This window comes from Semicossyphus pulcher, unplaced genomic scaffold (genome assembly GCF_022749685.1).
Source record: "Semicossyphus pulcher isolate SPU_LCO1_2020_fin unplaced genomic scaffold, fSemPul1.0.p SCAF_11, whole genome shotgun sequence".
Classification (NCBI taxonomy): Eukaryota; Metazoa; Chordata; class Actinopteri; order Labriformes; family Labridae; genus Semicossyphus; species Semicossyphus pulcher.
In genome coordinates this window covers 4,003,541-4,030,180 of record NW_027211615.1, presented here as the reverse complement: position 1 = coordinate 4,030,180, position 26,640 = coordinate 4,003,541, and the positions used below count along the sequence as shown (strand labels likewise).

The window sequence follows — 26,640 nt, the reverse complement described above, 5'->3', positions numbered from 1 at the left end:
CATGAAATAATTCTAATAAATTTATAATAAATTATAAAATTGTGCTGTATGAGTAAAAACTGCATGTCTACAGATGAGGACCATTTGCACCAATGAAACAAGCTTATTGTGTCCATTACTCCCACCCATGTTAGCTTTGGACCAATAGAAACTGACATGACTGTGAATCACTTGACTCACTCAGTGAACCGTTCTTGCTGCTGTTAATTTTCGCTTTTAAGATCAGTTACTTGAAAAGTATAAATGCTGTCAAGTTGATTCTACAAGCAGTTTGAATAAAATAAAATGAGCCTCTGTTTTAAAGTATATCAGTGATTTTAACATGATTCAAATTGATTTTTTTTCTGTTTATGACTATGAAACAGGTACAAGTATTTAGGTTTATAAGTTTTACAATATAAATAGTTCCAATGGCATCTAAGAGTGCAAAAGGTATATGCTTAATGCTAGTTACAAGTATGAGGGTGTCCTTAGAAAATGTTCTCCCCTGTAAGGGATCCCTGGCCCCTGCTTTAACCATCGTCCTGGCTGACTGTTGCCCAGAACTAAAAAAAACATGGCTGACTTTGAAGCCACATGGGAAAATTGCTTCTTTGACTTGGGTTCTAGATTATGGGGGATGAATCTGTCCATAGAAGCTGTGTCCATTTGGGTTTAAGTTACCATTTTGGATTTTGTAAAAATCTGTTTGCTTCTCCTCAAAACAAAATTTGGCAGCCATCACTCTGTGTGGTACAGAACATCTTTGGACCGAGCCAGAAAAAGCTACCCTTTCAGATTTTTAGTGATCCATCCTGTTTTGGCAAACAGAAACGTTAGTTTGTGCAGGGCATGTAGTACAACAAATGTCATATCTCTTTAATGCTTTATGCTATCACACCCATATTTGGTGCACATTTGTAGATATGCTGTGTGAGAGGCAATGCCTCATTTGGTGCCATGTGGCAAACGCTGTAGCACCATCGCCTAACTGTGAAGCAGGGGATCTCTGCTCTCTGTGTTTACGACTGTCCATCGCACTTCTCGAGAACCGTTAATCTAATCCAGCTATTCTACAGTTTTCATCGACGGTGAAGCAGCACATTCAGAGGCCAAGCAATCCCCCACTTGTAGCAGCAAACATGCCATCACGCAGAGACAAGTGGCAAATGTTCAGATACAAAAAGTCGCTAACTGATATTTGGTAAATGAATGGTGAATCATTCATTTTAAGAGCTAAAATACAAGTTATTAAAGATTAATTAATTAATGTTTCAGCATTTAGACTGAAAAATCCAGTATGATCTACAAATGTTCTTTTTTATGGCAACACCAGCACCTTTTCTTTATTTGTGTTTTAAAAAGAAAACTATCGCAGTCCAGATGAGCATTTTCGTACAGCTTCAGAATTATTCTTTTTCCATACTAGCACACCTTAAGGCCAGTTCAGATCAATGATTCGCAGCGAGACTGAAACTGCCAAAACAATCCCTTGATCTCTGATCGTAAACATTCTGAAACTGGGCCGTTCACATCAAAGCAACGCAATGCAACGCAGCTGAACGTCTCCATGGCAACGACGCACAGACATACCCCACCACTCCTGCGTTAATACTATATAACGTTAGTATTAGGCCTAGGTTACATGAATTATCTAGCTGGATTTATGTTAATGTTTTAAAAAGAAGTGCATGACAGCTGACATGCAATTGAAGACAGAGAGTTTGGAAAGAGAGGATCTGGAGTCGTCTTTGGCTACTGCAGCGACAGAGACAGGGTGACTACTCCAACTCATGCTGTTACCTGATTGGCTGAAGTGAAATAGCGACATCATTCAGTTCTAAAACTGCATTTGGAGATTTGATGAGTCAAATCTTTTGCAACTCCACACAACGGCTTCAAACCACCAATTTTCTCTGCAACTTTCTAAAACAATTTTGTTGCGTTGCGAATCGTTGATCTGAACTGGGCTTTAGAACACAGATCACATGAACATCTACATAAGCTGGCACACAAACAACAGGTGCTGGTTGTCTCACCTTAAACCGTGGTGCTCCCTGTGTGGCTGATCATACAGCTGACCAAAGGGATCGCTTGAATTATAGCTCAGCTCTGCTGCACGCTATGAGCATTTCAAAATACTGAATTAAACAGTACAGCAGCACCTAGCAGAGACATTGAAATTTCGTTAATTTTCTTCTGGAAAAGCGATAGGGGTGTGATGAACCAGTGGAGGACACAAAATGAAACAGGGTCAGCTGGTGACTCGTGTGGAGACTTGTTTAATTGTTAAAGCAGCAAAAGATGTGTTTTAAAACGCTAACATATCAGTGTGGATGTAGCCAAAGTATGAAGCCTCTTCTATGCCAGTCAGAGTGAGGAAGTCCTGGACAGAAAGGTCGCTGTCGGCTCACCTGAAGTAAAAAGAAAGGTGTATCTGTTTTGCAGGTATAATAGTTCGCTTTACCATCTGACGCATCATGTTGGATGGAGGTAGATTAGTTGTGAAACCTCAATCCAGGTTCTTCCCAGATTTCCTCAACACATTTTCCTTGTGTTGGCTCATAATGCTTATAAGACACATCAGCTCACTGTACACACTTTTGGTGTGTTTAGCTCAAACAACTGCAGACCTGTGAGCTCCCTCAGCCCTCCATGGCATTCCTCTCGCTGAAGATAAGAAGTGATGCTGTCGAGCACAATGGGCGCATTATGTCCCGTCACGCTTGTAACTCCCTTTGACGGATGGAAGGAAATTCTTAGTTATGTGACACACATGCACTGCTACCCATGCCTGGACTTAATCCCACGTCTGGGGCTACTCTTTCTGCGTGGGGTTTATGGGAAACAGGCTGAACATGTGCCCTGTGCTCTGCACAGAATCACAACTCGGTGAATTGACTGGAATTAAACAGTTAATCTCAATTGGGCTTTTTCATCCTTGACAAGACCTCTTGGCCCTCTTTCTGTTGGACTCCATCAGGGGCTAATTGTGAGCCCGGTATGACTGGGAATGTGAGCTCTCCCCCTTCTTTGCTCGAGGGCATATGTACATATTCTCTGTGGAATGCCGGAAAGGCATTGTTGTCTTCTTTTGAAAGGTCTTCCGAGGTCTATGAATGTTATTTTCCCAAGCCCTCTGCATAGTGTAACTCACAGTCCACTAATTGCTGCAGATGGAGTTTTCATGGAAAGAATGGTAAGGATGTGGTCACAGTCGCTGGGATTTGTCTGGAGGGATAAAGGCATCAGTGGGCACGTGAACAATGTTGAAGAGGGATACAAAAGAAGGAGCCGTGAATTAGGAAGCATTACTAAATGCCATGGCTGATGAGCTGAGAGGAAAGTCCTCACAGTCACTCACACAGAGGGGGAACTTTTTTGACCTTGTATTATTTATTATATCCTGTGGCTGTCATTTTGCTGTTCTATGAAGAAAAAGCAACAAAACCAAACCTTATAATAGTTGAGAGTTACTTGTTTATTTAAAACCATGCGTCTGCACAAATAGCAGCACGATGGGTCTGTAAATAAAACAAAACCAATGCAGTAAAGGTCCAGGCGGAATAAAAACACAGGCTGTTACAGTTACAGTAGTTGGTATGCTGCAAAGCGAGCTGAACATCCCGGATGTACGGGACCAGCACAGGGTTCATTCAGCTGTACCACAGTATTGCTGAAGTTTGATGCAACCAAATGACTAGTGATGTTTCATTGTTTTCTTTGCTCATTTTATTAAACCTGCTTTACAAAAAGGCATTTAAAACATCTCAAGTATACAACGCAGCGTTCTTTTCTTTTCTTAGAGCTTTTTTGTAAGAAATCACGCAAGCAGTGCTGTAAATTTAGAGGTGAATTCTAATATTTTTAAACCTTGTGTTCAAACTGACTTTAAGGTATAAAAAGTTAGAAAATTGCTCCAGCAGATTTCTGCAGCCAGCCGCCCCAAAACAAGCTGTAATGGCTGCAACATATAGTCCCCGCGGGCAACTAAAGCCGTTAGTTTGCAGTCAGTGTGTCGGTATGTATTGTTGTGTGACTTTAGTAGTTAGTTCAGATTTAACACACAAAACCACTAACAAGCTAACCGGCTGAGGCGTCAGCAGACCAACAACCCCGCTGTTCAGGGAGGTACAACTCCTGTTTTATATGGATTCTGGTGTTTAAACTGCTGTTTCTGTGGTTTATCCTTTCTGTCATGTTGTCAGATGATTTCATAACAATCTGAGCCTGTCAGTGGGAAAACAAGCACTTTGAGTATCAACTTCGATTAGGCATTTTTTCCACCAAGGATTATATTGCAGCCGTTACAGCTCGTCTCGCAGCTTCAAGCTGAAGCAGTCTACTGGAGCTCCAAACCTTTTTCTATCTATTATATTAAGACAACAATATATTTGAAAATAGGGCCCAGGTTTATATGTATAATTTTATATAAAGTAAGATTTAACAGGGGAAGGTCACCTATGGCGTTTGTAAAAGTACATGTGCCCAAGTACAGTTAAGTTGTAAGATCAAGTTTACGAAAAACTACGATCAAATGTGAGACTGACTTCTTATATGGTTTATTATGTTGGGAATTTTAGCGTCAGTCGGCCAAACATCCAGCTGAATATGGTACCCTCAAATTCCTCAGGATCCATGTCCGGCGCGTTCCGTGTGCGCCACGACCTCCGGAGTCGATCGTGCCCATTCAAGTCAATGCTTGTGATGCCACAGCACACGTTGCGGTCCGTCTCCGGTACGTCTCCGGCGCGTCCCAGAAACATCTCTCTGCTCGGCTCCACGAAAGATACGTGCCGGGTCTATTTTTGACGTAGCAGATTGTTCCCAAAAGGAAGCCAAACATGAAAACAGCATACAGCATCCAGTCTTTTTAAAATAAAACACCATGTACAGACCGGTACAGACCGGACCAGACTACAGACTGAAATCTTGAAAAAAGGACAAGCACAAAAATCATGGAACGATCTCCAGATGAGCAGATAACCAACCTCAGAGGTTCAAATTGAACTGTTGCTAGTGTGTTGCTCTGTTTAACATTGATGTTATTGCGTGATTTCACAATTTCCAGCTGCTTGGGCCAGCACTCTGCTGCGCTGCGGATCAGACACGCTTCCTGTGCACGAGGGCTCGCGCCGTCTGACGGACCAGAACCGCGGCACAGACGGAACGCACCGGACACGGATCCTGTGAGATCCAGGCGTTAGGAGATACAATGGAAGTAGTAGTAAGCTGTAACTAGCCTGCCACACACTAATGCTGCCTAATTAAATTCTGTTTTGAATGATTTCAGTTACTTTCTACTTCAAGCAAATGATGCTGCATTCAAGGCATCCAGTCTGAGGAGAATGCTGCAGAGCATCCAGAGGTTGTTTGGGTCTTTCCATCTTTAATAGTTAATATGAGCTCTACGAGCAGCAGAGAATGACAACTTTTAAGGCGGATTGTTTTTCTCATGTAGCTCAATGAATGGGTTAAATGAAACAACACATCTTCAATGTCAATGTGACAACAGTGAATATTCCTGACTGAGAAAAAGAGAGCCTTCTGATGCTCTCCATCAGCATTGCACACATCACAGTAACATGATGGCTTTTTTAAATACATTAATATAGCTAAGGTGAGATATGACTTTATTGATCCACAGGAGAGAAATTCAGAGTTTTATTTGACCATATTCGCCTCCCTCCTCTTTCTATTATTCAAGCGCTCACAGAGTCTCTCCTGAAATAGCAAAATGAGCAGTTACATCACACCCAGCGTATCTGCAAAAATAATCGAGGATGCTTTGATGAGGGGCGGTGAACTAATCAGGCTGTGTGTGAGCAGAATACACGCTTTATCTCAACTCATTTTCTTCTGCTGCTCTTTTCTTGTGGAGAATAAAAGGTGTCCAGGTTTCCCCAGTGACAGAGCCTCACTGGTTACACAGGACAACAGCGCGGGCTGACAGTCTCTGGCTCGTGCGTCAGCAGCGTCTTTCAAAGAGAAAAAGGCAACTTAAAACAGAAGACGCTGCCTGCGGCTGCCACGGCTGCCACGGCTGCTCGTCCATCACGGTTACACATGAAATCTATTCTACGTGTATTCTGTTATTTCATGGCACACGTTATTAAACGCTGTTATCTTTTTACAGGCTGCCTTTATTCTGTGATGCTGTTTGATTTAGTGGAACAGTGTTTGTTGTAACCATGGCAACAGCAGTCAGCCTCTTTACATGGGCTTGACATATTCAAATATTGAACTTGAATCACCTGTTGCTCCGTACAACGTTATGCAAATCACACAGCTGCAGTGACTTCTGAGATGGCCGTGCTTTTGCATGTTTAGACTATTCACTGCAAATCATGTTCACTTTACATCATGAGGTCCTTTTTCAGAGCGTGTGCAAAGAGCATTAACTGTGCTTGTGACACATTTCTGCTTTGATTTACCAATGGTGTTAAGTTTTACTGTACGACTGTATTAGCAGCAAAAGTGTCACTTTGATTTAACAATATGGAAGCTGTAACATCCATTAAAGCCACATGAACTCAGACAGGAACATGCAGGACGCACACATGATCAATGTTTATGTATGACCTTTCATCAGGGCTTGAGGTCTCGGGTAATGATGTATGATATATTTTTAAAGTAGATTTGAGTAATTTGAGAACCTATAGGAGCTCACTGAGCGGAATCTCCCCCCTGCCCCCCTGTGTTAGATGTTTCTGACCTGCCTACAGTTGGGAGTGGTCCGTATTGATTTATGTGCCAAAGTGAGAGTCGGAGTATGTTTTGTTCTCAATATATGTTGAAAAAGGAAAATTACTAGGGTGCATGGTGGTGCAGTGGCTAGCGCTGTCACTTCACAGATAAAGTTCCTGGTTTGAGTCCCAGATTAGATGTAGGGGGCCTTTTTGTGCATGTGTGGGTTCCCTCCGGGTACTCTGGCTTCCTCCCACAGTCCAAAGACATGCTCATTAGGTTCACTGGTGACTCTAAATTGCCCGTAGGTGTGAATGTGAGCGTGAAAGGTTGTCTGTCTCTATGTGTCAGCCCTGTGATTGACTGGTGATCAGTCCAGGGTGTACCCAATGACAGCTGGGACCCTGAACAGGATAAGCGGTATAGATGATGAATGGAAAATTACAAGTTTATCACCTTTATAGTTATTAATGTTGACATACAGGTTATTTACACTGATCAGCCATAACATGACAGGTGAAGTGAATAACATTGATGATCTCGTTACAATGGCCCCTGTCAGTGGGTGGGATATGTAAGGAAGTGAAAATGTTATCCTCGTAGTCGATGTGTTGGAAGCAGGAAAAAAGGGCAAGCATAAGGACGTGAGCGACTTTGACAAGGGCCAAAGTGTGATGCTAGACGCCTGGGTCAGAGCATCTCCAAACTGCAGCTCTTGTGGGGTGTTCCCGCTCTGCAGTGGTCAGGAGCTACCAGAAGTGGTTCAAGGAAAGAAAACTGCTGAACTGGCAATAGGATCATGGGCCTGTGTTGTCCAATCCAACAGAAGAGCTACTGCATCACAGTTTGTTGAGTATGGGGCTGCGTAGCTACAGACTGGTCAGAGTGCCCATCCTGACTCCTGTCCATCAACGAAAGCGCCTACAATGGACACATGAGCATCAGAACTGGACCACAGAGCGATGGAAGAGGTGGCCTGGTCTGATCATGTGGATGGCTGGGTGCGTGTGCGTTGCTCACCTGGGGAAGACATGGCACCAGGATGCACTATGGGAAGAAGGCGAGCCGGCGGAGGCAGGGTGATGTTTTGGACAATGTTACTTTGACACGTACCACCTACCTGAACATTGTGGCAGACCAAGTCCACCCCTTCATGGAAACAGTATTCCCTGATGTCAGTGGCCTCTCTCAGCAGGATAATGCGCCCTGCCACACTGCAAACATGGTTCAGGAATGGTTTGAGGAACACGACGACGAGTTCAAGGTGTTGACTTGGCCTCCAGATTCTCCAGATCTCAATCCAATCGAGCATCTGTGGGATGTGCTGGACAAACCACTCCGATCCATGGAGGCCCCACCTCGTGACTTACAGGACTTAAAGGATCTGCTGCTGACGTCTTGGTGCCAGATACCTCAGCACACCTTCAGAGGTGTAGTGGAGTCCATGCCTTGATGGGTCCGGGCTGTTCATTTACTTTCACATAAGGAAGAGTAGTGTAACGCGATTATTGGTGGTGTGTCAGGGTGGGTGCCATGGTAAAATGCTTGAGCGTGGCGTCTATTGATTACACGCGACAACATTAGTGGAGAAGCAATAGGACGAGCAGTTTGCACAGAGAGTTCGACTCTTTGATAAAAAAAATGTAGAAAAAACAACATAATCCATGTCTTATTGATCCTATTGGTGCTGGAATGGGTCATTAAATGGAGTCATAGTATCAGTAGTATTGATACTTCTGTATTGATCGCCCCAGCCCCAGTTTAGGAGAGCCATTAAAGAGTTCGGGCATTGATGTACTTCTGTTAAAACTGCTCAGTGACTCACTTTCACTGCAGCTTACTTACGGTTAGTTAGTCAATTATTTCTCCTTTCAGAGGATTTGAATCAGAATGACAATTGTTCCACTCGCTGCTTTACCATTTACTGTCCTGAACCTGATTAGCATTTCTCTTTGAACAGGTGACACTCAAAAGGAGAGGACAGAGATCCATCTCTCCTCGGGGCTTCTGTCTGTCTAAGCTGCTGCAGAAACAAAAGGAGGGATTGTTCCCTTCTCTGTCAGAGATTCACCAGGGGTTTGACTGATGTTCTGCTGATGCAGGAGATGGAGATCTGTGTTGTCTGCTTCTTTAGAAAGATAGCTTAACCCAGTCTTTACTGTGCATTATACGAACGCAGGGCTTCAGTCTTTGATTGTACTTCCAGTCTTGTAGAATAGAGATTTTATTGCCTATGGATGAAATTTAAAAGCTTCCTGATGTCTCATAAATTAATAGTAGATGAAAGCTGTGTCCCAATCCAGGGGCTGTAGCCTTCGAAAGGCAGTATTTGAAGGCTGATTGCGTCACAACGACGCGTCAAAGGCTGTCCCAAGTCTAAGGCTCCTTCAGATGCGGCGACAAATGCGTCCCCCTTTTCTCGGGCCCGCGAAGGGTACATTGGATGCATCCTTCGCCCTTTGTATCCCCAGATTCATTGTGCGCCAATTCAAACAAGATGGCAGACTCTTGCGCAGGAATACAAATGTGAAAGTTTTTGGTATCAACTCAGTCGAATAGCTAGCGTTACACATGTTTTTTTTGTTTTTTTATAAGATTTTGGGGGGGGCATTTTGCCTTTATTATATAGGAGAGCTGAAGAGAGACAGGAAATGTGCGGAGTAGAGAGTGGGGGGAGACAAGCACCAAATGAATCGCAGACCAGGAGTTGGCCTGCTCGACCAACTGAGCTAAACCGGCACCCGCGATACACATGTTTAAAACGAAAGGGGCCTTGAAACAAATGATCTTTAGAATAATAGGTTAACGTGACGTTAGTTATGCTAGCTAGTTAGCCCTCCAACCGGACAATCTGATTCCATTCAACAACACTTGCTCTCTTTTCCTGCAGTTCATTCAGAGCTGATTCCTCTTTACACCATCTCAACCAGATCCTCCCAACCCCAACATAATAACTCAAAGTAACCCACATCTGTTTTCTCTCGCTTCCTCGCTTGTCTGGAAATTAAAGCGAGCCATCGCTTTTCTGTTACTTTAGTACAAAATAGGACGGGAGATACTGACAAATGGGTCACCTGAGGAAATTAGAATACAATTAAATGTGCAATATTGCTGGGGACCTCTAATAGTTTGTAATAATTACCAAAGTATTCTGTGGTCTTCATTCCATGCCGTGTGTCTGTAATTAAGCATTTAAAAATTCCAGCACAAATCATCTATACCAAACAGAAGACATATTGTAACATCAGACATGTGCAATGATTTTATGTTTTTTTTTTGCAACGTTTGCTTTTCACGGTCTTTCTTCTTTACCCTCTCTAAGGTTCAACAATAACGTGGGCTGCTTCAGGAGGCCCATCTCACTACACTACACCGAGTGATTCGCAGACAGAGCGAGCTGAAATCCATCACAAGAGTGAAATCTAAAGATGGATAACATGCCTCCAGGAAGGATTTCCTATCTTTCAACAGGCTTTACAGTAATTATGTTGAAGCCTATTAATAGTAACGCCTTGACATCATATCAATGGGATAAATGTGGGTATAATACAGACTTCGCCTATTCCGTTTAAACGCACGCACGATACACAGATGGGGGGTCAGTAAATCACATTGTGTCCCCTGCTGATACTCGTCCAAATAAAGCCCAAAGCCTGCGATTCCCAGGAGAACCCAGGAACTCTAAACTCTCTAGTTTATTGTGGTGGAGTTGTATCCGGAGTGCTTTGACCCCACTTGTGTGGAGGCGGAGGAAAAAGAAGAAGACCAGGAAGCAAATAAAAGAAACAACATGAGATCCTGAGAAGTTAAACAATAACCAGTGAGAGCTGCTTCACAGAACGGCCTCAGAATGCGGAGGCAGGGCGTGTTGTTCCAGCAAACATCCCAACGCGTCTGTGGAAATCAAAAAATGCAAACATAGGAGCACTTCCTGGACTCAGATGGAGTTAGTTTGAGGTCCTTATTTGAAAGGGATACACACAGACCAATCGAACAGAAGACAACTGTAAGATGATCCCTTTTAAACAACTATGATTCCTCTTTATTTCTTCTAAGGTCTAACATGACCACGCGTACGAATAAAGGCTTTTCAGTCCATGCTTTGACGATGAAGGCGTTTAAATCCCTAAAAAGAGAGTGCTTTCTTCAGATCTCAATCCCAAATTGTGTGTTGGCTGTTTGTTGGTATTAAAAGAAAGCCTGCAAAAGCATGTCACAGTCAAATCCTGCGATATTATGTGATACACAAAATGCTGTGCTCTCTTTTGGACTGCACCAATGGAGGGAGAGGTGGACAAAAACCCCCCACTAATAATAAATGTGTATCCCAAAGTGTAAAATCCTGATTCAGATTTTTCACTAACTGTAATTTGTGAGCCGGTATTCCCCAGCCCCGGCCGTCATCGCCCCCCTCTCCTCCCCCCACCCTCGTACCCCCCCTGCAGTATCTTGTGCCTCAGTCTGCCTCTGCTCTGGAGAATCCCGGTGACCTAGATTCAGCCGGAGTTTACTGCCGGCTCCAGCCCGGGCTGTTTGCTGCTCTGCTGCCAGCGCCAAATCCACGCTGCGCTCGCACATCAGCGCTCTGACCCACATCTCCATGGCAACAGCTCCACTATGCCCCGACGATGCAGCAATGAAATGGGAGAGAGTGTCGGGCTCTCTGACCTGCAGAGTAGTGAAGTCTGGGGCTGTAACCCCCCCCCCCCCCTCCTTCACTGGCCTGCATGCTGATGAGGGGATTAACAAGCACACATATGAAGATGTAGACTTTTTATCTTATCCTCTCCATTGGTAGAAGTGAAAGCTCTTTCTCGTCTGTGTCTCCTTTAAGCCGCCCTGCTGACTCCCGTCGCTCCTCCCATCCTGTGCCATATGCTCCCATAATTCACTGCCAGTTGCTTTTTTTCACCCCACGTGTTGACTTGCCCTGTCAGTGGTCTGCTCCCGTTCTCCATCTTGATCAGTCTATTGTTCATGCTCTGGCCAAATCACACTGCAAAATATCACATTTTAAATCAGGTCCAACTGTTTAGTTTTCACTGGAATTGATTCAAATATTTATTCCAAACAGCATCACTAACAGGTTTTGTTGCCACTACAGCAGTTTTTCCACCTCTCACACAAAGGGGGAAGCGAGCCGTTTGGGTTCAGCTCGCATTACAAATGTTGGCCCGTATCAGAGCCGCGGGCTCTTGCCAACAGAATTCCCTGGAATAAGACTGGCCCCGCTCGATTTTATCACAATAAAGCACTGTCACTTCACATTTACGCCGGGTGAAACCCTCCCTGCCAACTGCCACCACCAGGCTCAGATAACAGCGGTGACAATCAGCTCTGTGTCTGTCCGTCTCTGGGTACCTGCTGGGGCAGTTTGTTACAGGGCTAATAGACACGCAGAGGCTGCCAGGCGGACTCCCAGGACAGGCAGGCCCCACCCCCTCTGCACGCTCACCCTAATATTCTGGGAGGCAGAGAAGCTGTTCGCTCAGGGCTCAAACTGGACCAATAACAGCTCTGATAGTTAAGTCTTTGTGCTGCAAATGCTGGAATTCTGGTTTGGATTAGGGCGATATAAACGAAATATTAATGACGATGAAGGACCTTTATTTAACAAGGAGTTAAATGTAACCACTTTATTCATCAAGGCATCCTTTTTTATTTTAGCATGCTTATCATCAGCATTAATCTTTCCACTTTGTGTGTTGTCACTGGTCACAGTCAACACGTCTCACTCCCACCGGGTAACATTTGGTAGCTTGGTCTTTGCCCTACACTTCAAAATCTGACGATCTAGGTGACCCTCTATACGCAAAAGACAATGACACGTTAAATATAAATCAAGTTTGCGTTAATAAATAAGCACTGTTCAGTAAGACTTTCAAAGTAAAGCTAAAGGCTAAGACACATTTCACATTAAGAGTTTTAGACATGCAACAATAATGATAATAATAAGAAGACATATTTTATTAATCCCCAAGGGGAAAGTTCTCTTTTCCACACATGCACAAACAGGAGCCTATGGACATGCATTAATGTAGAGATGTCAGAGTGAGGGGGCTGCACATGGACATGCGCCTCGAGCAGTGGGGGATTTGGTGCCTTGCTCAAGGACACATTTCAACGGTGTCCAGGAAAGGAACTGGCACCTCTCCAGCTACCAGCCCCGACTCCATGCTTGGTCCATACTGGCCACCCTCCGGTTCTCAAGCCAAGTCCCGACAGACTGAGCTACCGTCTACACAAAATATGGAAACTCTTCATGAATTTGTGTCATAATAGTTACCACATGACATTAAAATCTTACAACGACTCGGTTAGGTTTAGAAAACTGGTCTTAATTTAAGTATGCAACTTAACAAGACTAGGTCAAACCTAGCATCAGGTCAGTGTGCGCTTTTGTGGGCAATGTGTTACATAGACTGTCTTTATGAGGCCGATAACAATGTGGACAGCAGACGAGCAGCGGAGGAGCAGCCCCACCTACTCCCTGAACAAAGTATCCAGAGCCGTATAGACAGTCGCGTCAGTGGAAGTCAAATATGCTCCATGCTCCGTCATTGCGATGTTACAACTTTCTCTCTCTACGGCTCTGAAAGTACCATCAGTCAGTCAGTCAGTCAGCCACATACAGACCCGTGTGTAGCGCTAACCCCGGCGGTCAGCCGAAAAGAAGTCAACATGGACTTTTGGTTTCACACAGGCATTGAACCAAAGACCTAACCAGGGTTTAATATGCAACTTACAGGTTTATATAACAAGTGTGGGATTATAATGGGATTTATTGTATCAGCTATAATCCTATACAGATATTAATCATGACTCTGGATGAAGAGGTCCACTTATCCCTTTGTGAGGGACCCAATAACATTTCTCTTAGTGTCTCATATCCAGGTAAAGATTTAGTTGGGTTTTTATACACTTAGCAGACCTTTACTCTTTAAACAGCACTACATTAAAAGTGTGCGGGTGTTTGTTAGTGGGGGTGTACGGCTTTAGGGTACAAATGAGGCAATGAAACTAGATCCAGGGAGCCCAGTCATCCAAATCAAATGAATGAGACAGTTGGACTTTCTTTTCTCAGGAGTGCAACAACACACATTTTCAGTTTTAAATTGGAAAAATGTTTTCAATGTCAGTGTATAGAACAAAATGAGTTTTGGATTCAGTCAAAGAATGTATGGAGTATTGATATATTACAGTAGATTTTCTGAAAGTGAAAAAGTGAAAGTGTCTGTTTGAGACACATTTGGATCCACTTCATTACATCACTGCACATTGACAACCTGTCTCTAAGAGGGAAGTGTTGCTCTCACGCCGTACAGAGAAAGTCTCAAAATAATATGTCCCCATGAATTCTCCATGTGCACATCCCAATTTTCTGGCGGAATGAATTCCAGATTGTTTCCTGAAAAGAAACGAGGAGGCCGTGGGCAGACTGGTCAAAATATTTATCCACAAAATGCAACCATAAAGAGCTGTTAATGCGACGCAGTCTGCCTGTATCGGCTGACAACACGGTGCAGCTGTTTGCTTCAGTCTGTGTGAAATAGGAGTCTACTCACTGTTGTAATACTGGATTCTTTCTGCTCTGTACAAGTTCACACCTGTTTCTGTCCATGTACGTTTACACAGCGAGCCAATATGAAAGACCCCCACCACACACACACACACACTATCACACGCTTACTCTATCCTTATAGGGATGCAAATGACTCGCCTTTTCAGTTTGTGACTCTGACTTAGCTCCTGTTTGTGCTGCAGTCACCGAATCATCTGTGGACTGTAGATATATAAACATGGATACCTCGCTGGTTGTAGCTGTGGGTAGAACAATATATCAGCATGTCTATATTATGCAAAATGTGTCAACATTGTCTGATATGCGAGTTAGCAACTATAATGTCTCCTGAGTTATGCAGACTTTACAAAATCAGTGGCTTAATTCTGAACAGGTTTTCATGAAATTTAGCATGCATGCACTCCTGACAGCTTTGGTCCGGGCTTTCAGACTTTACCCTCAAAGTCCAGTTCGTTTGGTCAGGTGAGAACACGCATTCAAACTCTGGTGTGGACCAAACCAACCGGACCATGGTCCGCCAGAAAAGACGGGACTCGGTGTGTTTCCAAACGAACCACTGTCTGGTTCGATTCAGGTGAGAATGGACTTAAAATAAGACCTAATACAGGAAACAAACAAAAAACTGTGCATTGTGGGTTGTTAAGGGATGTTGCAGAGACAGGCACGCAGCCAGGCAGCAAGATGAGGAGAGGACAGACGTAGGGGAGCGACGAGGTGAGGGCTCTAATATAAATTAATTAAAGGAGAGTGGAACTGATCAATCTTTGGAACATCCATCCATTATCTATACCGCTTATGCTGTTCAGGGTCGCGGGGTGGCTGGAGCCTATCCTAGCTGCCATTGGGCGAGAGGCGGGGTTACACCTGGACTGATCACCAGTCAATCACAGGGCTGACACAGACAGACAACCTTCACACTCACATTCATACCCACGGGCAATGTAGAGTCACCAATGAACCTAACGAGCATGTCTTTGGACTGTGAGAGGAAGCTGGAGGTTAACTCTCTCTCGTGGAAATTGTGACCAATCAGAGAGCAGTTTCTTCGAGGAATCAAAACTGTTGGTCCGCTGGTAAAAGCTGAACACAAACCAAACTTAAAATGCAACATTGTAACAATTTGGTCATTGACTCGCATCAAACAAACGGACTTTAGGTGTGAAAGCAGCAGATTGTTCTAACAGTGAGAAATTGAACATGATACCTGTGGGAATAAATTCAGTTCTGGGGGCTGTATTATGAGCGTAGAACAAACATGTATTCTTTTAAACAGGCCCAACTTCAGCAGGGGCATGCAGGCAACTAGACAACTGTTGTTAAAACAAAATAAGTTTAGAAAGCGTGATGCATTGAAGATTAGATCCGGCATTTCACACTAAAAGTAGCAGACATCATAACATCTATCTGTGTCCTATTAATCAGAGTACCTTTTTATATAAGGATATATCACATGCCTTCCTCACATTGATATATTATATAATGTTGCTTTTTCCCTCCAACTTCACCACACGTGTTTGCATCCCTGTCTGTGCCTCCAGGTCTTCTGTCTGTAATTCCACCTTTCCCCCCTCCCTGTGCCCGAAACAAGCTCATCCAGTCTGTCCGCCTTATTCCATGACAACCAGAGAAATAAGGTCTGCAAAACAAAGACTCCAGAAGACAGAATGTGTTGAGTGCAAATATCCCTCCAGTGATTGCAACTAGATGCCTTTAGTTGTGTCAGAAACCCTATAGAGACGTGTTTACGACTCTGTTTCAACCTGTGAAAATGATCCCCTCTGCCCCAGGCCCTGAAAAAGGTCTTCTATGTAAGATTACTTTCAACTGCTCCACAGGCTTTCACTAGTTAAAGGTCAACTCCAGTTTGTTACTATTAAGTATTGTTGCTGTAGCCACCATAACATGATCGCAAGTATTTAGTGAAATCTTTGGTGACATTGCTGCAACAAAGTCTGCGAGAAACACAACCATCAGACAGTCTCACACTTAATCTACCAGCTTAGCTCAGAAGCTCTTGTGCAGCGAAAGTGACAACAAACGGTTGCAACATGAAGTTTACAGTAACGACAGACAGTCTGGCTGATTGTACACTTTCTCCTGTCTGCATACGTTAAAGCTAACCTGAGGGCTTGTTTCAAGCCGGGCGTATGACTCGTGTTTCTCATTCTTCTTTTCAGTACATTCACATGACGTGCTGAGTTGCAGGCAACATCAGCTCGTTACACGGCTTGGTCGCTACACACAGGGCTGAAGCTTTCTTAGAGGGCCCCTGTGGGTGGGGGTTATGCAGAAGCAGCGTGCTGTTAAGTGACACTAAAACTCGGCAGCAGAGTTTCTTCTGTTCAATCAGAAACATTTTCCCGCTACTCCTGGGGATCCTGAGGCGTTCCCAGGCCAGATGGGATATATAATCCTTCCAGTGGGCTCCCGGTCTGTCCCGGGGTTTCCTCCCAGTTGGACATGCCCAGAAAACCTCCACAGGGAGGCGCCCAGGACGTATCCTAAGCAGGTGCCCGAACCACCTAAACTGGCTCCGTCCGTAGTGACAATACTCCAAGCTCCCTCCGGGTGTCCGGATGGAAGGCTGAGCCCAGACACCCTCCAAAGGAAACTCATTTCGGCCGCTTGTATCCTTGATCTCATTCTTTCGGTCACTACCCAGAGCTCATTATGACAGGTGAGGGTTGGAACGTAGATCGACTGGAAAATTGAGAGCTTCGCCCTACGGGTCAGCTCCTTCTTCACCTTCGGTACAACGCCTGTAATACTGCTTGCTACCCGTCAAGCTCACGATCCATTTTACCCTCACTTGCGAACAAGACCCCGAGATACTTGAAATCCGTAGCTTGGGGCACGACCTCTATTAAATAAAAATATAAATTCACAAATGAATATTATTGTAAATATGTAACTTGTTGCTTTTTGTTCTGTGATTCCGCTTCATCTCTGTTGACATTTTCTGCTACTTTTCTACCAGAAAAGTGCACATCACAGAAGAAGGTGTTGAATGTTGACCCCGCCTACTCGCTGGGTAAAGTGGGAGAAAATTATGAAAATTGGGGAAGTGTTTTCAGATGTTTTGTGACTGTCTGAAAGCTCTTACTTTGAAGCCGTCTTCCCTTCTCTCCACTGTGTATGTGGGACGACCCCCCTCCCCTCCTCTCCACAGGCCCCAGTTCCCAGCACCTCTAAGCCTGATAATAAATCCAGACTTGCCAATTGCAGTCCAGCTGTTGGGTGAGAGTTGTGCCATGATCACAGACTGATGTGTGAGTTGATGTGAGCACAGGCTGGGGGCCGCACACACCACCTCCACACACAATGAACCACCCAGAAGCCCCTCAAGTGTCTAATCCTTTCCCACCATTGTCCACATATTCCTGTGACCACACATGAAATCCATCATTCGTATGATTCCAGTTTTCATTGCTGCTGCTGCGGTTGCGAGTTGTGTTGACCACTCTGGTTTGGTTTCCCCAGCAGTGCTGTTTGTGCCTCAGAAAATGCTGGCCTCCTTCACCCCGTGCTGTTTCTCTAACGGTTAGAGACTTGTCTTGATGTGACTCACAAAAGCAGCTTGATTGCAGTCATCTCCTGCCAGACTCTGTTCTCTTTTAACAGGTTTTTGACTAACCTCACTGCCACTGTTGCCAGTGCCCCAACAGTCTACAATGTGGCCTGCAGACTTGTTAAACGGTCACTGCACAAAGTCAGCTCTCAAAAACAAGACAACAATCCACGAATGGATTATACGCTAAATGACAAAATAACTTTTACAACAGGTCAAAATGTGTCAAAGAACCCATGGATGTTTAAAAGCTAATGCAAAGAACAGATGAAGAATGACCCTCTCAGTATGGAGATTAAAGTGAGCATCCAATGTAAATGCAATCATCATGAAATTATTTGACATTCAGATTGAAAATAGCACAGGGTAAGTAATCATCACTAAATGGACTTGTACTGGTGATGATACTGGCGTACTTGAAGGGTTCTGACATTGATAACTAGTTCACATTTTGGATTCCAAATGATGAACAGAAGATTTTTAATGGCTCCAGTAGTTTGCTTCAGCCTTCAGCTGCACATCAGGCTGTAATGTTATCTTTGGGGAAAAATGGGCCTGACCAAAGTACATCCACTAAGAATGCTTGTTTTTGTGACTGACAGACTCAGCTTGCTATTTTAAGTGTGGAAAAACATTACTGTTAGGATCCCTACAGAGGTTTTGACCCCTTTTCTTAAAATCCAGGCCGCAGTCAACCAGCAACTCCTGTGTTCTACCAGGTAAAATTGCTGGTTTTGTTGTCTTTGAAGACGGCATTGTTGCCGCTGTTTCTGGTTGAAAACTAAAAATGAACAATCTTTAACAAAATGGTTTGTGTCCGTCTGTGTTGTTGGACACGTTTAATAAATAAAACCCTCGCATGGCTGCTGCCTGAAGCAAACACACTTTTTGTACCTTTATTCATGTAGACCCATTTATATACAAAAATGGGGCCCAGATGACTCTCAGAAAAATACATTTATTAGCCAAACTTATGTACAACTCAAATACCATGTTGGGATGTAACCGAACTCAGTTAAATAGTTTTGGAACACCACTGCGCTCATCAATGTCAGCTCTTCCTCACCGACCAATCAAAAAAAAGGGGCGGGACTTCTGATGTCAACTTTGTCAACAACAATGGCAGTGGAGAAGCTAATCCTGGCGTCACTGACATTTATCTCATGCACCCAGAGTCGTTTTTTCGAGGGTACAATTTTCCAGGTGTAGAGCGGCTGCTAATGTCAGGACACGACTCTCCATCGTTTCATACCGCTTATTGATACCGATACTTATCGACACTCTTATCTATACTACTCTCCATTATTTGGTGCAAAAAATAAAGACATGTCTGATAATGTGCCTCTGGAAGGGGGGTTGTAACTGGGGTTAAGGGCTGTGGTCATCTCCTTGCAGCAGGGTTCTCCAGCCCTGCTCCTGGAGAGCTACCTTCCTGCATGGTTTAGGTTTCTCCGTACTCTAACACACCTGATTTTAATGTTTTGCTCATTATCAATCCCCTGAGAAGCTTCAGTTGGTTGACAACGAGCAGATCATTCACATTCCAGTGCACAAAACACTGTTAGTGGACACAGGACCCGTAAGAGTGAATCCCATTCGGTCATTATCTTTTCTTAATTTGTAGAGAGATGAAAAGGATCGAAAGTTTGAAAAATAAATTCTGACTCTAACAAAACACCTTTGATGGTCATTGTTGATCAAACTTTATAATTCTGTTAATTCTAGTTTGAAGCATTAAGTTACTCATAGCCAGTAATACAGTCTCAGGAGTGAGTTAAATAATGCGTTATTAACATCATTAAGGACAAAAAGTAAAAACAAGTTAAATTCTTAAACATAAAACCTGCCTGGTAAGAAGCAGACAGCTCTGTAGAACATAAAAGGCATACACTTCCTTGTTTTAACACATTTAATCTTGGATTTCATTTGCCAAGTTGTGAGACATAAGAGGAAGTCTAATGTACATGTCGCCCTGTGTCACTGTTCATATTAACAGGCTTAAATAGACAGTGGATCCATAGAGATGAGCTCATTGCTTGGTTTAGGATTAGCCCGCTCACATCTCTTCACAAATGGATGATTTTGACCAAACAGGAGCTTGTCACATTGGATCAGCGCCCGAGATCACAGAAGGCGGTATTAAAACATTGAACAGAGTTATTTTCAGCACAATCCATGAATAATTTCTGCAGCTGTCGACTTCCTCCTCTTTCATCTGAGACAAAACATTTGCTGTTATCTGCTTGTAGCTAACTCCTTGAACACAATCTTTTCCTACCAGGCAGACATGTCAGACTCGGTCTTCTGTTGAGCGATGTGTGTGAACAAGTGAGAGGGGGAAATGAATCAATTAAAGAGCTTGATGTGCCAGTCCTAATGGCTCCAGCATTGTATAGTTTAGTCCTGCACCCTCACTGCCTTCAATGGTGCAAAGTTAATGTGAAGAGACATTTGGCAGATGGTGGCCTTCTCTTCATGACAGGATGTGAAAAGGGATAGTTTGCCCCTCTTCTTTCTCTTCCTGTGATCTCTTCATGAGGTATCAGAGACACAGGAGGAAGCAAAGGACACACAATAGATAAAAAACTCGACATTAGGAAATCCTCTCAATTAGTGTTTCGTTGGTGAACTGCTATTTGTTCCTCCACCCTGCTGTGGGCCATGGACAGAACTGTGCTGTCTTTACAACATAGTGAAGAGAAGACTTCAGTCTTCCCTGATGAACCCCAATCCTGCTTCAAACAACAACAGCCAAGAAAGATGGATGCCGGGCAACATGGTGCTTTATTATCACCACTGTCTCAAGATATATATTTTAATGCAGCCAATTACAGACAACACAACCAAATACAGACAACAAAAAAGTACAAACAAAACAAAAGTACGGGCAATGCAACCAAATACAGACAACATAACCAAGTACAGACAACGCAACCAAATACAGACTACACAACCAAATACAGACACCAAATACAGAAAAAGTAAACAAATACAGGCAATGCAACCAAATACAGACAACACACACAACACAGCCAAATATTGACAAAGCATTCAAATACAGGCAGCACAATCAAATACCAAAAATGCAACTAATACAGACAAAGCAACCAAAAACGGAAAACACAACCAAATGCCCAATACAAACAACGCAACAAGATACAGTTAAAGGAACCCATCACACACAATGCAACCAAATACCACTAAAGCAACCAGATACAGACAACGCAACCAAATAAAGACAACCCAACCAAATGTTGACAATGCAATCAAATACCAATAACACAACCAAATAGACAGGGTTGATCAGAGTTCTCTGAATGAACTAAACAATAAATTGGCAGGCCTGCAGGAACTGCACAGTTGGTAATAATCTCTGTGGGCGACCCAGATCACATTAAACTTAACTTGATTTACAGTTTATATGAGGATATGTGCAGCTTTAAGTCTTACTTTTCTTGCAGGCCTTCTTGGTTTGACAACTGTTAACTAACATTAAGCTTTCGATAGCAGCATCCTAACTCTGTCAGTGGGTTAATGGAGCATGGACTCAGGCTATTAAAGTAAAAATCTCTTAGTCATATCTACTGATATGTAGGTCAGCAATATAGTGCTGCTATGAAGAAGTGGGCAGTACCCCAGAGGAGCCACAGGCTTTATTGTATCCCGGTTCCCTGCCTGCCCGCCTAATGACTGCTATCTGTTTGGATCTACTCTAATTAGGCCTGACAGGGAGGAATGGGAGCTGTTACACTTGCTAATGAAGAGAGAAAGAGCAGACAAGGTCAAGAAAGCAGACACACCTTGACCTGCATCATGGGAGGCTGACTTTCCCACATACACATTGACTTTATCAGGATTATTACAGAGAGCTGCGTGGCCTGTGAACTCTCCTGTGGGATCAGCTTTACTGTAATTGTGGGAGATTTCCTTCCGTTGGTGTGAGAAATCAAATATTTTAAAGGATTTGTGGCTCATTTAAGTCATTGAACATAGTCGGTCTGAAGCCTTTTCCCTTTCCTACTGATGGTTTGGCTCTGTCAGCCAAGGGCTCGACGAGAACCGATGCAAGGCTGATTAAAGTTTTTTTAAGCGAGTGTGTGATGTAACGGCCATTTCTGGTTTCAAAACAGCTCCTTAGTCGAACATAAAGGTCTCTCTCTTTAGTGATTACTTCATTGTGAGACTGTTTAATTTCCATTTTAGGCTATAAGTGTCAAAAACAAGCACATTTTAGTGGATGTACTTTGATTGGGCAGATTTGCTTCTAAGGATTATGTTGCAGCCAATAAAGCCTGTTTCATGGCCGCTGGCTAAAGCAATCAGTGGGAGCAGTTCCCAAACTGCTAGTCCCTATTGGTTATTGAGACCCAGAATAGCCGGTAGCTTAATGAGGTTCCTTTTTAGAAATTGAAGGAAGAGGAAAGAAAATAATTATAAGAAAAAGTGGAACAACATGATATTTTTTTGAACAATATAGATTTTATTATTGTTTCTTTACGTTGACTTGAAGTATTCTGCAGTGCAGTTCAGTGGTTGTCAATCTTTGTTCTTGTTTTGCTGCACCTCGATGAGTCATTGTCTAGTAGCAGGAATCCATGATGCGCCTCATGCTCATGAACCTCATGCTGTTGGTGGCCATGTTCATGTTCATGAAGCTCCTGTACTCTCCGGGCCTCATGTACATCATCCTGCCTCTGAAGTGGGGCTGCTCGTACATCAGCCACTGGCCCTCCATCACGTTGCAGGACATGAAGTTGTTCATGTTGTAGCGGTCCATGATGTTGTCGCAGTCCTCCATCAGCTCGTGCATCTGGCCCTGGAAGTTCTCCCTCTCGTAGATCCTCATCCTGAACTGGCCTCTGTGCATGGGGATCATGCGGCAGGACTTGATGCAGTCGTTCATGCCCATCATGCTCATGTAGTCGGAGTACTCGCCCCTCCTCATGAAGTACTGGTTCCCCATGAAGTTGGTGCGGTCGTAGACCATGAAGCAGCCCCTCTCCACCCTGCAGGACTGGCAGCGGTTCAGGTAGGAGGACATGTCGGGACAGTCGCTCATGCACTCATAAGTGCGGCCCTGGAAGTTCTTCTCCTCGTAGAAGACGATCCTGCTCATCATGTTCATGCCGCTGGAGGTCATCTTTGCCAGGTGTTGTCGCTGGAGGCGATGTTGCTGCTGCTGGTGCTGCTGGTGCTGGTGGTGCTCTTGGAGCTGAACTGCTTGCTTACCTGTCGGACACCTTCCTTTTTATAGCTGGCAAGCAGAGGGCCCCTTTGTGAAAACCTCCTGAGCCAGCAACATACCATAGAAGCCCATAGAGCACTGAGGGTTGTCCACATTTACAGCTGTTGCCCCAAAAGACCTGAGAGAGGCGGTTTCACTTCAAATACTATGAGACAAAACCTTTTCAAAGGGCTCACAAGGAACAATGGCAACAATAGGCTCCTGTCGCTGCAGTGCATAAAACCATCCTCAGCTTTGGTATTTGTCTTTGTTTGGTCATTCTAACCAGTTTGCACCATCATCCTTTAATATGGTCAGTGAAGGTTCATTATGAATGAAGATTTGCATTCTGAGAAATTGAATCATTCATGAGCGTTTACTGGATATCATAGTGCAGTCACTTACAGGATGTTCAGCCTGTAGCCTTAACAGTCGTGACTGTGACTGATGCTGTAAGAGAACATTCATTAGTTGGGGTTTTGTATTAATCAAGGGGCAGTTTCATATTTAATCTAATTACATACCGATGGCACATTATCTAATTATATTATTTTAGAATAATTTAAATTCAAATGTCTCCTTGTTAACCAAACATATTTTGTTCCTCAGTCTGTAAAGTGAAACATGGTCTGCAGGGAGCTGTATATGATTAAAACACGGCTACAACAGACCCTGCTGTTTATGTCTGATGAAGGTAAGGAGCTCAGAAGTGCCTGCGAGTAGGTCGGATCACTTGTTCACTTGGGGTGGGGGGGAATAGTAAGAAAGCAAAAATCTTCTTTGTAGTTTTATTTACAGCAGAACAGTAGTTACTTATCCAGAACAAACAAGCAGCAACAGCAAGAACACAAGGAGTGTGTAGTGCGGGCGTGTGGAGGTATCATTTGGTTTCTGAAGGATCTTTGGTCACGTGATGTGGTTTGGAAGCTTATTCCACTCTCATGAACTTCTGACAGACCAGGCTGACTGTCTGAAGGCACCTTTGACCCCCAGGTGACATGATACGTTGGTTCTTCTGTTGATACAGGCTGGTGAACTGCTGTTGGAGCTAAATCAACTTATTTTATTGGGTCATCTGAACGTAAAAGTTTACCTTTTTTTAATTGGGCAGTGATGGAGATTTTGGGAGATTTACGGGTGGGTAAAAATTGTAGGAGATAGAAACGTCCACCGTACACATGTAATTACTCATGAACCAAAAAGATTGAACTCAACTGTTTTAGACTTCACGTTTCGGTGGAGGCAGCTCTCTTTCAGCCATGTTGATAACTGAGCCTCTGCACTGACAACATCTGCTTTGGTTCTGCCACGTCCTAATTGGTTAATGTTTAGTCTAGCCTAGGTGTTAAAGGTGTTCATGTAATCTTAAAAAGATTGCCCCAGTGGTTTTCAACATATCTCATTTATGCCTGAGTGGTGATATAGGAGCATATGACCGTCTATAGTGCTGACCTGAGGTTAACACTGCAGCGGCAGGGAATGATAATTCATTGCATGCAGACACTTCCACGTGTTGTTTGACAGACAGGAGCATTGTTGGTGGCCATTTAGTTGTATGTTCAGGTCGATCTTCTGTCTTCTGAAATTGTTTTTCATGCTTTTTAAAAAATCTTTGCTCTGTTCTTTTTTTAACCAGAAAATGATTTGCCATACCCTGAACTGTTAACTGATACTTTGACAAGAAACGAAGCATATGCTAATATTTATCAGCGCTGACAGGGTTACCAAGCCCCAAACTTACAATGTTACAATTTTACAATTTCATGTAGCAGACACTTTTGTCCAAAGCAACGTACATCTGAGAGTTAATACAACACAAGCAACGATCGAGACAGGAGGGAACGAAGTCAGTAAGAGCCAAAAAACAGCTTCAAGTGCGATCGGACACTGGTGCCAACAGGCAGGGTATAGGGCGGGTTTTTTTTGTTTTTTGGTGCATTATTGTTGGCCCAAATGAAAGCTGAAGTAAGAAAACGCTACTGACCACAGCCTTCCTCAATTGTGACACAACAACAAATGAAAATACATTTTGAACAGAGAATTAAACAATATCTTTAAAGCCCTTAAAAATGGGCTTATTCATTGAAATTGAAAACATATATTTGCTCACAATGACTTAGTTTCGTCTTTCTTTTTGTGAATGTTTGTGGAACTGTTATGTTTTGCAAAAAGACTTGAAACTAAACGAATTAATCTCGTTAAGTGCTTTTAAATCCAAAATGAAAGAAATAGAGGTGGACTCTTTCGGATGTAGATGCTACATGTAGTTTTTTTTTTTTGCTGTTCTATCTGTAACTATGTGTTCTTTTATGCTGCTGCCTGACTTGGCCATGACTCCCTTGAAAAGGAGATTGTTAATCTCAATAGGACTTTTCCTGGTTAAATAAAGGTTATAATTAATAATGGTGAGTTGTTGCAGTGTAGGGATAAAACATGGGGTCACACGAAGTCTGTGCTCCAGTCGTTGGCTTTTATCTCTCAGAGAATGGTGGGCCACAGTGCTAAGACCACAGGTTAATTTACCTGTTCAGTTTCAGCTCAAAGAAGGGTTAGTAAGTGGACAAACCAGTGGTTGACGTGACAAAGGCTATGCAATACACTCCATGGGGACCAACTACTTTTAATACTTGGTTAGCAGAAGGTAATCTGGACTATGGTTAATGTTAGTCCAAAAGTCAGTCAAACTTGGGTCAGTGCTGCAAATAAAGGTCAGTGAGCGTGAGTCATTCACACACTTACAACTAGATCCCTGTTAAGATTCTTACCATCCTGCTCCTGGTGGAAATTTACCACAAGAACAATCAACAATAGAGCACACATAGAAGAAGCGTATTGCCACAGCTGCCTATGTGTGAGCAGTAGCTTGAGTTAGATGCAGCTATAACAATAGCAGGGTTAGCATTACAAGCTAGCAGGCTGCTAAAAAGGCATTTCCTTCCTCCTGACTTCAAAATTTCACTGGTTCACTAGAGCTAACCACCACAGCGCTAACGCTGTGTCCTTTAAACAAGGTAGCTTTTGCTATCTACCTGGTTTGCTACTTCCTGGTTAGTGTTGGAGAGAGATAACTCCTATTGGTTGTTGACAATGACTTTATGACAAAATACAATATATACCAGGTAGGCCTACTCACGGTACTATGGCAGTCAGTCAGTAAGAGTAGTCAGGTTAAAGTATTGGTCTTGGCTCGCTCCACTAAGACTGGCAACTCCTGGGAAAACTCTGACAGGGAAACACACACCATCCGACGGTAGAAATCCTCCACCTGAACCGCCTCCAGAGTCGAGGCTTGGGCTCTAACACAAGCACTGAAACGCCAAATTTACAACGCGATCTGATTGCTGCGGTAAGCTGCCGTTCGTCTCCTCCACTGACCAACAACGCACGAGCCTCTGACATACATATATTTCCGGGTTTTCGTTTTTAGATGGCGCCGGTATTTTGGAAGGTTGTGATTGGGTTATTGAATGATTGTGGGTGTTGGCTTTGGGAGACATGAATGAACACAAGGAATAGTGGGCCTAGATGTTATTCGAACCAGATCGCTACAACATATCAAATCAGAGTCAAATATGTTATATGAATGTTAAAGAAAACAAG

The 26,640-nt window shown here is 43.5% G+C and overlaps 1 protein-coding gene across 2 annotated transcripts; it reads right to left on the bottom strand.

Annotated features, from left to right (window-relative positions):
* Positions 1 to 22,395: 22,395 nt before the first annotated feature.
* LOC138612394 (gamma-crystallin M2-like) lies at positions 22,396 to 26,238 on the bottom strand. 2 transcript variants are annotated; one of them, XM_069685617.1, is made up of 2 exons: positions 26,218 to 26,238; positions 22,396 to 22,935 (listed from the first exon to the last, which is right to left on the bottom strand). In XM_069685617.1, exon 2 carries the CDS (start codon positions 22,933 to 22,935, stop codon positions 22,396 to 22,398), a length of 540 nt encoding a protein of 179 aa, XP_069541718.1. In that variant the 5' UTR covers positions 26,218 to 26,238. The 2 variants fall into 2 exon arrangements, with proteins under 2 accessions (XP_069541718.1, XP_069541710.1); XM_069685609.1 differs by lacking the exon at positions 26,218 to 26,238 and having other exon boundaries at positions 22,396 to 22,956.
* Positions 26,239 to 26,640: the final 402 nt, after the last annotated feature.

Excerpts from the sequence above, each read along its gene's own strand:
- LOC138612394 (XM_069685609.1), bottom strand. The coding sequence starts at position 22,956 with ATGACCTCCAGCGGCATGAACATGATGAGCAGGATCGTCTTCTACGAG.